Below are 11,008 nucleotides of genomic sequence, written 5' to 3' on the forward strand. Positions count from 1 at the left end.
CCTGATGGTAGTTCTGTAAATTGTAAAGGCTCTCGCAGAAGTTATCCGTGTTTCCGTGAGCCTGGCGGTAGTTTTGCAAGACTTTAAAGACCATGTGCAAAGGTCCAGAAGCTTCTTGAATCCGTAAACTCGATTGAATACTTGGCATCTAGGAGACATACAGAGCCGGTGACTCCCTACAATCGTCCCACAGCAAAAGACGGAAGGACAGACACGAACCTCATCACCCCCTTCTCAAGTCCACGTCAGAAGCTTCTTGAACCCGTGAACTCCCTCGACACTTGCCATCCAGAGCCACAAGGGACGTGCAGCGCGAGGAAGCTCTCAAGGTGGAAGAGGCAACATCCTGCATTCCGTGGTGGGAGTGTTTTTGGTCCAATCTTGGCCAGTCGGACGTGGCGGGAACACGAGCTAACTCTATGATCGGTGAGTTTATCGTTTCCTGTGATGACTCTGGCGCGCGGCCTCGGCGGAAGTAGTGCTTTCTCGTGACCGCAGGAGGGATTTATAAAGAGTGATCCCGATAGGTGCTACAGGAGACGGTTATTAATGATGGGAAGAGTACAACGAGAGCACAAGTGTATGTCTGCGTTCATCCTCTCTCCTCTCCTCTCCTCTCTCTCTCTCTCTCTCTAAGGCGACGAAACAAATTGAAAACAGAATATTCTCCTCACTTTCCTTCAAGTCTCGGCCCTAGAACGCCACAACCTACCTTAAACATGACTAACTTTCCTCCCTATAATCTCCCCAAACTTCCTCCTCGTATAGCTACCTCCTGCCACTCTGCCTGTAACCCTCCATATACTCGGTGGTCGTCCAAAGCAGTAATATCAACTTTACCTGCAGTTTTTGTGGTGGATTTTCACTTGCATACGAGTTTTAACCTTTGCTTCATTCAGAGACACCGCCGAGAGTCCTGAGGCAGTGCAGTGACCATGAAAACCAGATAGTCAGTCAGTGAATCGGTTACCAGCCAGTCAATCTCCAAGACGACAAGCCACGAAGTCATCCCTCCCCACCCTAAACCCAAGCCTGCAACCCTAAAGCCATGCAAATTAAGGCAAACCGCACCAAGCACCGTCTGACTCTTGCTTTCCCCCGAGGTGAGTGATGTACTGAGCGGCAGGTGTTTGGAGGGTTCGACGTGGCAAAGGCTGTCTGTGGTAGTGTATTTTTTGCCCGTCTACAGAGTGCATATGTGAGTCTGTGGGCCATGTTCTTAAAAATTTCGGCGCCCCAGCACACACTTGACAAGGCTTTCGTGGGAGTTTTGGGCATTTCCATGGGTAGTTTTATGATCCTGGTGGTAGTTCGACCCTTGCTCCGTACCATGAACCTAAAATACTACTCATTAGAACCCGACTGATCTCCTTTTTGGCATTAGAAATAGTTGATGTGAGAGGCAGAAGTGTCTAAGAATATCAAGCAGTGTGTGTGTTTTTAAGTGCCGGTCCTTGTGATAGGCATAACTCGTGGATGCAACTGAGCTAATATGTTAACAGTGGACTTCTAATCTATCCATATGTACATTTCATTATATATTTCAACACGAGGGAGTTTATGTGTGTAGGCCTACCCTCTTTCTGCTCTCTACTTTATCTACCTGTCTATCTATTTGTCTATGTCTATCAATGAAGCTACACTCATTAACCATTCTATCTTTGAGTGGTGTTTTAAATCGTTCGAAGTCACCTGATTCTGACCGCATTCCCCAGCGGGTGATGATGTCATCTTACGAACCAGTGACCCGGAGCGGAGAACAGGTGTGAATTGCGGTGACTCAAGAGAAAAAAAGTGAGGACCTGCAGATGGAAATAAAGAGTGGCGTGTGACTGGCGGAAGAATGAGACACAAGAACAAAGAAAGCGGTGTGTGCATGGGTGACTGTTCCTCACGCATACCCCAGGCTTTGAGCAACCACAGATACCTAACGATGAGGCCAAAGAAGATCACTATTATCAAACTCACCGCTGCCATGTTTGCGGGTACACTGCTGACGGTGGCACTGACGACGAGGGTGAGTAAGATGACGTACGAGCATGTGAAACTTATATATCGAGGACAGATGAGTAAATACCGAGTGCGTTCAGTTAGGTGCATGAACAGCACTGTAGTAAAGGGTGCCGCATAGGACTGGCTGTTGTTGCTGTTGTTGTTGCTGCAAGTGGTATGTTTGTGTTATACTCAGGGCCAGTGGGAGAACCAGGTGCTGAAGATACTGATGCAGGGCCCGCTGGACGCCTCCGACCCTCGCCTCCTCGAGCACGTGAGACAGAGGTGTGTATGGCTACTTGTGGCTCGCGTTTAAAGGAAGGGATCGAATTAGATATAAACAGATAGATAGATAGACCAATCGACAAATAGATAGCATATGTATGTGTGTAATTCCTACTCCAGGGATTATACATCCTTGGGTACTTCTCTTTGTCCTCTTCATCATCATCATTACAGATAATCACTGCCTGCTAATAATGAGGCAGACAGAGGTAATGTTACGAGAGGCCCCAAAACGCCGGCTAGCACGTAGTAATTCATGGTGAGTCGGTCAACCGTGACTGTCAGATACAAGCCATTACCTCAGACAGCAGGTGACTGTGTACAAGCAAGGTAAAGGCTGGTGAGCGTATCCTGAGGGTGCATCCACTCTGTCCAAACGTTCATTCACTATTGTAGGTGGGTGCACTGGGAAGGCCTAGCATGTGACCCAACTTAAGTCATTCTTTAGGATTATTGAAAGTTACAAATCTAACTGCTTGATTGGACAGCTTACAAACTATCTATTCATAAGGCAATTTCCAGTCGAACGCTTGTATGCACAATCCTACTAACACCACCCCTTGTAAGCTACCTGGTGCCGCCGTCCGTGGAGCCCTACAACCTACGAGAGGACAGCAACCTGCCGACGGACAAAAAATATATGTCCTTCCGTAACTCGACGTTGGGCTGGCAGAAGCTGCATCGCCTGGTGGTGGCGCTGTTCGAGGGGCAACCGCCGGGTTTCTTCGTGGAGGCCGGGGCGCTGGACGGCGAGTATCTTTCCAACACGGTTTATCTGGAGCGAGAGAAGGGCTGGTCTGGTTTGCTGGTGGAGCCTGACGGGGACATGTTCGCTCTTCTCCTGACGAAGCAACGCCGCGCATGGGCCTCACACTGCTGCCTCGCCACCAGCATCTTCCCGAGCCAGGCAAGTCCCCATAGCCCAAGTGACTCAAGTTCGTATTCTTAAACGTATCGGCGCCTCTGTTCGCCTGTTTGTGAAGCCTCTTGTAGAAGTTGCTGGGATTTTCATGGACTGTTTTTGTGATGCTGGTGATAGTTTTACACGATTTCTGAATCTTGAACGGGAAAATCACCCATGAAAACCCGGTTAATCTCTTCTGTGGCGTTGATAAATAGTCGTGATGGGAGCCCGATACGTTTAAAAATACGGATCTCAGAGTCTTGTACCCATAAGATAGAGTTGTAAGGTAATGGTCCCGCCCTAACGTTTCCCTACAAGAAGGCGACTACTGAGATAATCCCTAGTCACTTGAACTTCCACAGCAATCAATAACTAACCCATCACCCCTTCCCCTTCCTCCTCTAACAGACAACGCTGGTGAAGATGGTCAAAAACTCTGAGACGGCGGTCGGTTATCGCGCTCAGAACATGCTGGTGGAGTCGATCTTCAACCTCGGGCGGCCGGTGGGCTATCAGACGTACGAGCAAGTCCAGTGCCTGCCCCTCCAGACGCTCCTATTGGCCCTCGGGGTGACGCACGTCCACTTCGTCTCTCTGGACACTGAGGGTGAGGCGAGGCGGCATGGCGGGGTCTTGGGGCTTTTCAGACAAGGGACACTCAAACACTGATTCCATTAATTCATCCCCGCTACTGCAACTATTACGATTTGCTTGAGTGAAAAGTATTGGGTGATTGGCTATAAACTTCGTAGCATCGCAAAACCTAAGGTAATATGGAAGTTTCGATATGAGATTTAAGTTTGACAGTCGTAAATAAATAGTGAAGTCCCTCCCGTATTACTTCCATTCTCTGTCACTCTTGCTCATGGTTTATCCTGAACTGAAGTAAACTCGGGAGGCAATACGATGGTTTGCAGGCGTGGAGGAGGGTTCAAGAAAAGAAATAGCATAAACAAATAGTAACTAAGTCTCTCCCATTGCTATTTTCTCTCTATCTCTACTCTATATAATTCGTCCAGAGCTGAAGTAAACTCGTGAGCTCCCTTCGTGCAACCTTCTCTAGCGATGTGATGGTTTGCAGGCGTGGAGGAGGGCGTGGCGCGGGCCTTCCTGGGCGGGGGCGTGGCGGTGGACGTGTGGCTGGTGGAGCATCACAACCCCTTCACGGCCATGGACTCACCCCACGAAGACTTTATCCAGATGTGAGTATGGGAATCAAGTCCTCATCATACGAATCAAGTCCTCCTACTTACCCCTAAAGTATTTCCCCTCCGTCTCATTTTGGTGGTTTCTTTGCTCTCCTCTCCTCGCTATGTTAAGTATAAAGCCTTTTTTTATAAGACTGTGAGGCATTCGATTGTGATGGGCCGTTTTAATTGTTCGTTAAGTTGCTGTCCCCATGTGGCGGAGCTTAAGGTTATTGCCACTGTTCTCACCTCATTCAATTCAACAGCCCTAACATGATCATTACCAGCAACGTCACTCTTAAAAGAACATCGAATATATCATCCTCTTCAAAATCTGCAGCACACACTATCGTTGCAATGTTCTATTACCTCTCTATACACAATCACTATTACCACGTCTTTCTTTACCACCCAGTTCTCCTTTACCATGACCAGAACATCTACTAAACCTCTATTTCAGCCGTTACTGTCACTGTTATATACTTGCATACCATCAAATTCAAAATCACTGATACCCTTCCATGTCCCTATCGTCATCATCGCATTAAAACCAGTCAAACCATCACCAGCGTTGTCATCTTTTAATTCAAGGTTCGTCGACCAAGGCTACTCCCTCTACACTATCATCATTGACCTGCAGCCCTTCAACTACGTCTTCGTCAGGAGGGACTCGCAGCTTCACGACGCCGCCTTCGCCAACAGACCCGCAGAATTTTCAGGAGCCTCGTAACCACACAAACCCCCCCCCCCCCCCCCCCCAAAAAAAAAAAAAAAAAGAGAGACGAGACTATAAGGTTCTTCAAATCTAACTTTCCTTTTGTGTGAAGTGCAGAGGAATATCTTTTTTGTTATATTAAACTCTACTTGACTTAATACAATATATTTTTTTTCTAACACATCCTTTTAGTGTCTGTACGTTATATAACATAGACATTTCTTCCGCGGGTAACGCAAGGGAAGAATGGCGGAGAGACGATGTATGGCCACAGAAAGATCAGGCAGGGGGCGAAATACTCATAACTCTTACATCAAGCAATGAACCCTCAGAGCAGCAGCAGGTCCACGATTACTGCTGCAGGGCGTTCGCTTTGCCTCTGGACGCCGCCACGCCGATGCCCGAGAGCAAGGCTATACACACTATTATACTTGTCATGAGCCCCACGATGTTGACGTAGCGCGCCAGAGGGTACTCTTTCTCCTTCTGAAGGACTTCCTCTTCCCAGGCGATGGTGTCCTTCTTGGGGGCGCTCTGCAATGGGCGGTCATGTTACTCTGCTGGTGCCAGGGACGCATGCAATGTACAATGTCAGATGTAAGTGCAGGAAGCGGTCAGTAAGCGGTGCGATAACTAAGGTGTGGGGCAGTTTGGGCGGTTGTCGATTGCTTTAGATAATTAGTAGAAGCATCAGTGGCCCGGATGGTCATTCATATCAGATTTTACGTCACACAAGTGGAGATCAAGAAGGAAATTATCTGATAAGCTAAGGAAGAATGATAAGGCTGACTTTTACAGGCAGCAGAACCTCCAGCGGTTCATCCCCGACACGGAGGGCAGTAACTGTCGGTCACCTGTGCGGCCTCGAGGTGTCGCTGTGCGTGCAGGACGGCCACGTGCGCCAGGAATATGAGCGACAACACGAATACGTTGCCGAACATCCACACGTCCACCAGCTTGGGCTCGGCCGACTGCGGGAGGGTGCCGCTGATCTGGGGAGAGGCGGCGGCGGCGGTGATGAGGACGGAGTGGTGATGGCTTAGCGTGGAAGTAGCGTTACAGATAGCTACATTAGGTGATTTTCAGACTCTCAAAACACATGCTTTTATCTCCTTGGCCTTTAAAATATGCATTGGATGACACCATTTTAAAACATTTTCATAGCATCTTTAAATACACGAGCAAACCGTTGCCCACTTGGAGGAAGAAGGCGGCCTTGACGATGAGGCAGGAAAGCGTGGCGGTGCAGCGGTTACTGAAGTCCTTGATGGGGAAGGCGTGCGTGAGGAAGCCGATCATCTCCAGCACCATGCACGGCAGCAGCGTGTTGATGATGTAGGCGGCGAAGCGGCGGCCCAGCTTCACCACTATGATAGCCTGTAATGGCGCAAGACCGTCCGTCACTACCGCCATGTCTCGTCCCGTGTTATGGTAAGTCATGCAACTGTAAGTGTCAAGTAGTGTGAACCTTTTCCTTCACTCCAGCGATACTGATGATGCACTGACCGTCTCATTGTCGCTGCTCACGCTAATGTTGAACTGGTGCACGTAGAGAAGCGTGAGTATCAAGTTGTCGCCGATGCTCGCAGACACCTGGCTCGCATTCCAGGCGGTGTCCGTTACCTGCTGGGTCCTCAGCCTCAGCGGCATCCTGCATATCTGGCCAAGACACACCTATTTACTGCTTGTGGTAGTTACCTTTGTATCGCCTGTCCTTCAGTGTTAGCGATGTGGATCAAAACACTCTGCAGATATCTTGAGCGGCTACCTGAATGTCGAAAGGGTAGTAAAAGAGGTCGAGGTGGCACATGAAGGTGATCTCGTCGGCCCGCCGAACATGCAGGTCCGTGAGGGCGCCGGGGAACGTCCTCACTAGAGAAAAGCTCAAGTTTAGTTCCTCGAGGCTCACGGGACAAGTCAGAGCATGTACACTGATTTATTAGAGAGAGATAACCGAGTATTTACCTTTCCTTCTCGTTTAATGCTGTTCTTTGAAAAACATCAAGGGTGCATGAGACTCCTATAAGCACACGTTCTTGGAGTATTGACTGAAAGGAAGTGCCAAGTAGTATTCATTCTATGGGTGCAGGACAAAAAACAAACAAAAAAAAAACTATATGTAGAAGTGACCTGAAGAAACACGGCTGACGACACACACTCACCCTCTGCGTAGCCGAGGACAGTGTCGCTGCCGTCGGTGCGCGCCGTGGCGGTCACCGTCTTGTCTTTGTTATTGGGGAAGTCAATCTTGTCTCTGCAGTCTGGCGTGGCGGTGACCAAGTCGACGCTGGGCAGCCACATCTCTTTGACCACTTCCTCAGTTAACACGACGGAATAATTTTGCTGCAGGTACTTGAAGACAATCCGAGGGTCCCGCCATTTAACATTTACTCTCAAGAGAAGTCTGAGCAAGTTTTCGGTGAGTACCATGTGATTGATCTGCTCGAGAATCACCTGGAGGCCGACTGCTGTGTGATTGAGTGTCCCCTGAGAAGGCGAGAATAACTTGTTGTAGGTGCTGGGGAGGGCCGTCCTGTTGGAGCATAGAACCTCGTCGGAGGCATCTTCGCAGTCGTTGACAAGGTCACACACGTCTTTCAGGTGCACGCAGCCACCGCTCGAACAGGTGAACTGACCCTCGCCGCAAGCCGTGAGGGTCAGGGATACCTCCGTGTCATTGTTGTTACTCTCTGCAACATTCTTTGTGACACTCCATTTGTAACGACCCGTTAACTGCTTCGAGGAAGATAACGGTCTCTCATAAATAATGCTTCCAGACTGAACGTTTTCCAACTGAAGGCTGACGCCTGATGCTCTTAGGCGGTAGTTGCCTCCGTCCTCAAAGACGTTATCGTTCGTCGGGTACAGAGTTATTTCCTTCTCCAGGCCGAGTAGTCTCAGTCTATGCGTCTGAGGCAAGTGGCAGAGGACAGCAGCACCGATCTCACACTCGCCTTCCTCCTTCAGCAGGGCAGGCGGGTCCCGGTACACATACATCAGGGGACAAGTGGAGAGCGTCTTGTTGGGTGAATTGCCAGGAACATGAATCCACGCGTCCGTCATCTCACCCTCAGCCTTGTCGGAGTGTTTTAATAAAATATTCATAATGTGTTGAGTGTTGCTTTCAGTGACCGTGGCTTGACTTCCTCCAATATTTTTACACAAATCTCTTCCATCATTATAATTGACTTTCGTTTCAATGTAGAAATAGTATTCTTCATTCGGAACTGATGTCAAACTCTTCACGTCCACGGCGCCGATTTCCACACCAGTGACCACGCCCGACAGACTTTGGAGCGATGACTCTGTCACTTCAAAGACTGGCACGGCGGCCGCGAGGTTCTCAGCCACGGCTCGCACCACGTTCTCGGTGAGCGCAGCGTCGAACAGCCTCACGTCTGCCAAGAAACCAGAGAACGGCACGCCGCCCCACAGCGAACCTCCGACGATGAACTGCTCGACGAGGAAGTCCTCATCACCTTGGCCGGCAGCGCAGAGGGGCGAGGAAGGCACCGCCGCGCCGTTGTAGTACAAAGTTAAGCCTTGACCCTGCGCTACACAAAGGTGGTCCCACACACGGACGCCCAAGAACACCTCGTACCGCTGGTGGCAACGCGTGGTGTGAAGGGTCACTGCTCCATTGCTGACTGAGACACATACACAAAGAATAGAAATTAGATTCGGCTCGTATGCTGACAATCACAAGTCTCAAAATCTGTGTTCCTCGGGACCCAAGACCCTCAGCCCCGACTTACGTGAGAGCTGCATGAAGCGGCGTCGCCGATCGGCGCCAAGGTACACGACGTTGTTGGTCCGGTGAAGGCGGTGTGGCTTCACCCAGAGGCAGAGTGTGAAGGTCTGGAGGCTAAGCTGGGGAGAGTAGCTCATAAGAGGGGACCCTGGGGCTGTCAGGTTCACTCTGCCGCTGGAGCCCACGTCAAGGAGAGTCACAGAGGGCTCTTGGGAGCGGACAGGTGCAAGGCGGCGGAACGTCCCGGAGGTGACCTGAGCGGCTGCTAACCTAACTGTCGCCGAGCTTCCCATCGCCGCTTGCGTTTTTACAAGTGGTCCTTTTTCGGCCCTTAGTATTGCTGTCCGAACATCAACGTCCGGCGATGCCACAAAGGAGGAGGGGCACGGCGCACGTGCTCGTGGTGCCTCAGCGGCAGTAGTTTCATTTTCTGCTCCTGCTGCTGTTGTTGTTGCTGATGCAGAAATAATACATCAAGTTAATCATACGACGGACGCCACGAGTCTACGCATAGAGAACAAATATTGTACACTCTCTCTCTCTCTCTCTCTCTCTCTCTCTCTCTCTCTCTCTCTCTCTCTCTCTCTCTCTCTCTCTCTCTCTCTCTCTCTCTCTCTCTCTCTCTCTCTCTCTCTCTCTCTCACACACACACACACACGTACGTCCACCCACTTACCCACCCCCACACAAACTCCCACCCCCCACCCCCCATCTACTGACCCACACACACGAGACGGGGCGGGGCGACACCAGCAAGGGCAATCATTAAAACAAAGATTACAGCGCCGTGTGAGCGAGGAGCAGGATTATTACGAGTCATTTTCATCTCCCTCAGCCCCATTAGCACCGTCACCGCCGCCACTCAACCCGATCACCGCCACTGCTTTGCGTCACATTAGCCTCCGAGACCCAAAGGAAGGGAATCTAATACTCCTCCTCCTACTCCTCCTTAAGATCAATACGACAGTCGATTTCAAAGCGGCCCCGATGATTGGCTCCTAAATATCCCGTCAAGAGCCTCGCCAAATTGCGGGTGATTAGCTTTCATATCCAAAATTCGCCGGATTATTGACCCTCTTGAACCCGGCAGCGGAGGCATGAATACGAGGCGGTGTGTTCGGGAATTATATGGCGAGGAGGAGGAGGAGGAGGAGGAGGGTGATGTAAGAGAAGGGTCGTTTAGGAAATGGTGTATAAGGAGCGTGTGACGAAAAGGAGATAGACCGATATAATAAAGATATGGGAACGGAATTAGAGAGAGGCAAGGAGGAGGAGACTAGGAGAAGGAGGAGAGTGTGAGGGGAAAGAAGATAGAATAGACCGATTGAATAAGGGGAAGAATATAGAAACGGAATAAGTATACAATAATATAAGAATAGACGATTGAATAAGGGAAAGAATATAGAAACGGAGTAGGTATAGAGGCAAGGAAGAGCAAACAATAGATAAGTGAATAAAGGAAACAGGTAACAGAAGGAGAAAATAAGAAGCGAGAGGAAATGAGGGAAAATAATTGCGGGGAAAGGGAAATAGACTGATGAAATAAGAGGAAGGATATCGAGGCGGAATTATCACGCAGACAAAAAGAAAAGTGGACAAAAAAAATGGATGGAGCGAGGACGAAGCGAAAGGAAATAAGGGAAAAAATATCAGAAAGGAATAAACAGCGAAGCAAGGAAGACCGGACAAAAGTTAAGTTCAGGAGCAGTAAGTAACGGGCTTTTTTTCTTTAATAGTGTTTTTTTTTTTTACGCCCTTGAACTGTCTCCTTTGCTGTAAAAAAAAAGTGGATGAAAATGAATATAGAAACGGAATAAGTATAGAATAAGATGAGAATAGACCGATTGAAAAAGGGGATTAATATAGAAGCGAGTGTAGAAGTTGATCGATTGACTGACTGGGATAAATGCAGGGTCGAGAAGCGGCAGGTAAAGTAAAGTGGATGGAAGCTGAGAACATAAAGGCATACGACATAATAAGAAAAACGATAACCTTGGGGTATAATTTTGGGGACCCAGAAGAAGAATACTGACTTGAGAAATAAACGAAGGATCGGGAGAAGGGAATGGCATGTTAAAGAGAAATATGCGATAAAGAACGTTATGATATGAGTAATCTTAAGATGTTACCTGTTAGAAAAGCGAACCCCCCCTAATTAATGGAATAAACTGAAT

At 49.0% G+C, this 11,008-nt stretch overlaps 2 protein-coding genes across 2 annotated transcripts; one reads left to right on the plus strand and one right to left on the minus strand.

The window, feature by feature from the left end:
- Positions 1 to 795: 795 nt before the first annotated feature.
- On the plus strand, positions 796 to 5,194 carry LOC127008900 (uncharacterized). Its single transcript, XM_050881380.1, has 7 exons — positions 796 to 1,103; positions 1,716 to 2,017; positions 2,189 to 2,277; positions 2,845 to 3,184; positions 3,590 to 3,788; positions 4,263 to 4,383; positions 4,960 to 5,194. The coding sequence occupies exons 2-7, from the start codon at positions 1,844 to 1,846 to the stop codon at positions 5,096 to 5,098; spliced, it is 1,062 nt and encodes a 353-aa protein (XP_050737337.1). The 5' UTR covers positions 796 to 1,103; positions 1,716 to 1,843; the 3' UTR covers positions 5,099 to 5,194.
- Positions 5,195 to 5,275: 81 nt separating this feature from the next.
- LOC127008901 (uncharacterized) lies at positions 5,276 to 9,278 on the minus strand. The gene is made up of 7 exons (XM_050881381.1): positions 8,839 to 9,278; positions 7,246 to 8,730; positions 6,852 to 6,955; positions 6,590 to 6,742; positions 6,281 to 6,460; positions 5,938 to 6,075; positions 5,276 to 5,617 (listed from the first exon to the last, which is right to left on the minus strand). Exons 1-7 carry the CDS (start codon positions 9,125 to 9,127, stop codon positions 5,435 to 5,437), a joined length of 2,532 nt encoding a protein of 843 aa, XP_050737338.1. The 5' UTR covers positions 9,128 to 9,278; the 3' UTR covers positions 5,276 to 5,434.
- Between the last annotated feature and the right edge of the window lie 1,730 nt (positions 9,279 to 11,008).

The sequence above is a fragment of the Eriocheir sinensis genome, chromosome 39 (genome assembly GCF_024679095.1).
Source record: "Eriocheir sinensis breed Jianghai 21 chromosome 39, ASM2467909v1, whole genome shotgun sequence".
NCBI lineage: Eukaryota > Metazoa > Arthropoda > Malacostraca > Decapoda > Varunidae > Eriocheir > Eriocheir sinensis.

What these genes read in the sequence shown, in the direction of transcription:
- LOC127008900 (XM_050881380.1), top strand. Translation starts at nt 1,844, where the DNA reads ATGAGACACAAGAACAAAGAAAGCGGTGTGTGCATGGGTGACTGTTCC. An exon ending in CGTCTCTCTGGACACTGAGG is followed by an intron (nt 3,789 to 4,262) that starts GTGAGGCGAGGC and finishes GATGGTTTGCAG; the next exon opens with GCGTGGAGGAGGGCGTGGCG. An exon ending in CACGAAGACTTTATCCAGAT is followed by an intron (nt 4,384 to 4,959) that starts GTGAGTATGGGA and finishes TTTTAATTCAAG; the next exon opens with GTTCGTCGACCAAGGCTACT.
- LOC127008901 (XM_050881381.1), bottom strand. Translation starts at nt 9,127, where the DNA reads ATGGGAAGCTCGGCGACAGTTAGGTTAGCAGCCGCTCAGGTCACCTCC. An exon ending in TGTCCTCGGCTACGCAGAGG is followed by an intron (nt 6,956 to 7,245) that starts GTGAGTGTGTGT and finishes GCTTTTCTCTAG; the next exon opens with TGAGGACGTTCCCCGGCGCC. An exon ending in AGGCCGCCTTCTTCCTCCAA is followed by an intron (nt 6,076 to 6,280) that starts GTGGGCAACGGT and finishes GCCTCTCCCCAG; the next exon opens with ATCAGCGGCACCCTCCCGCA.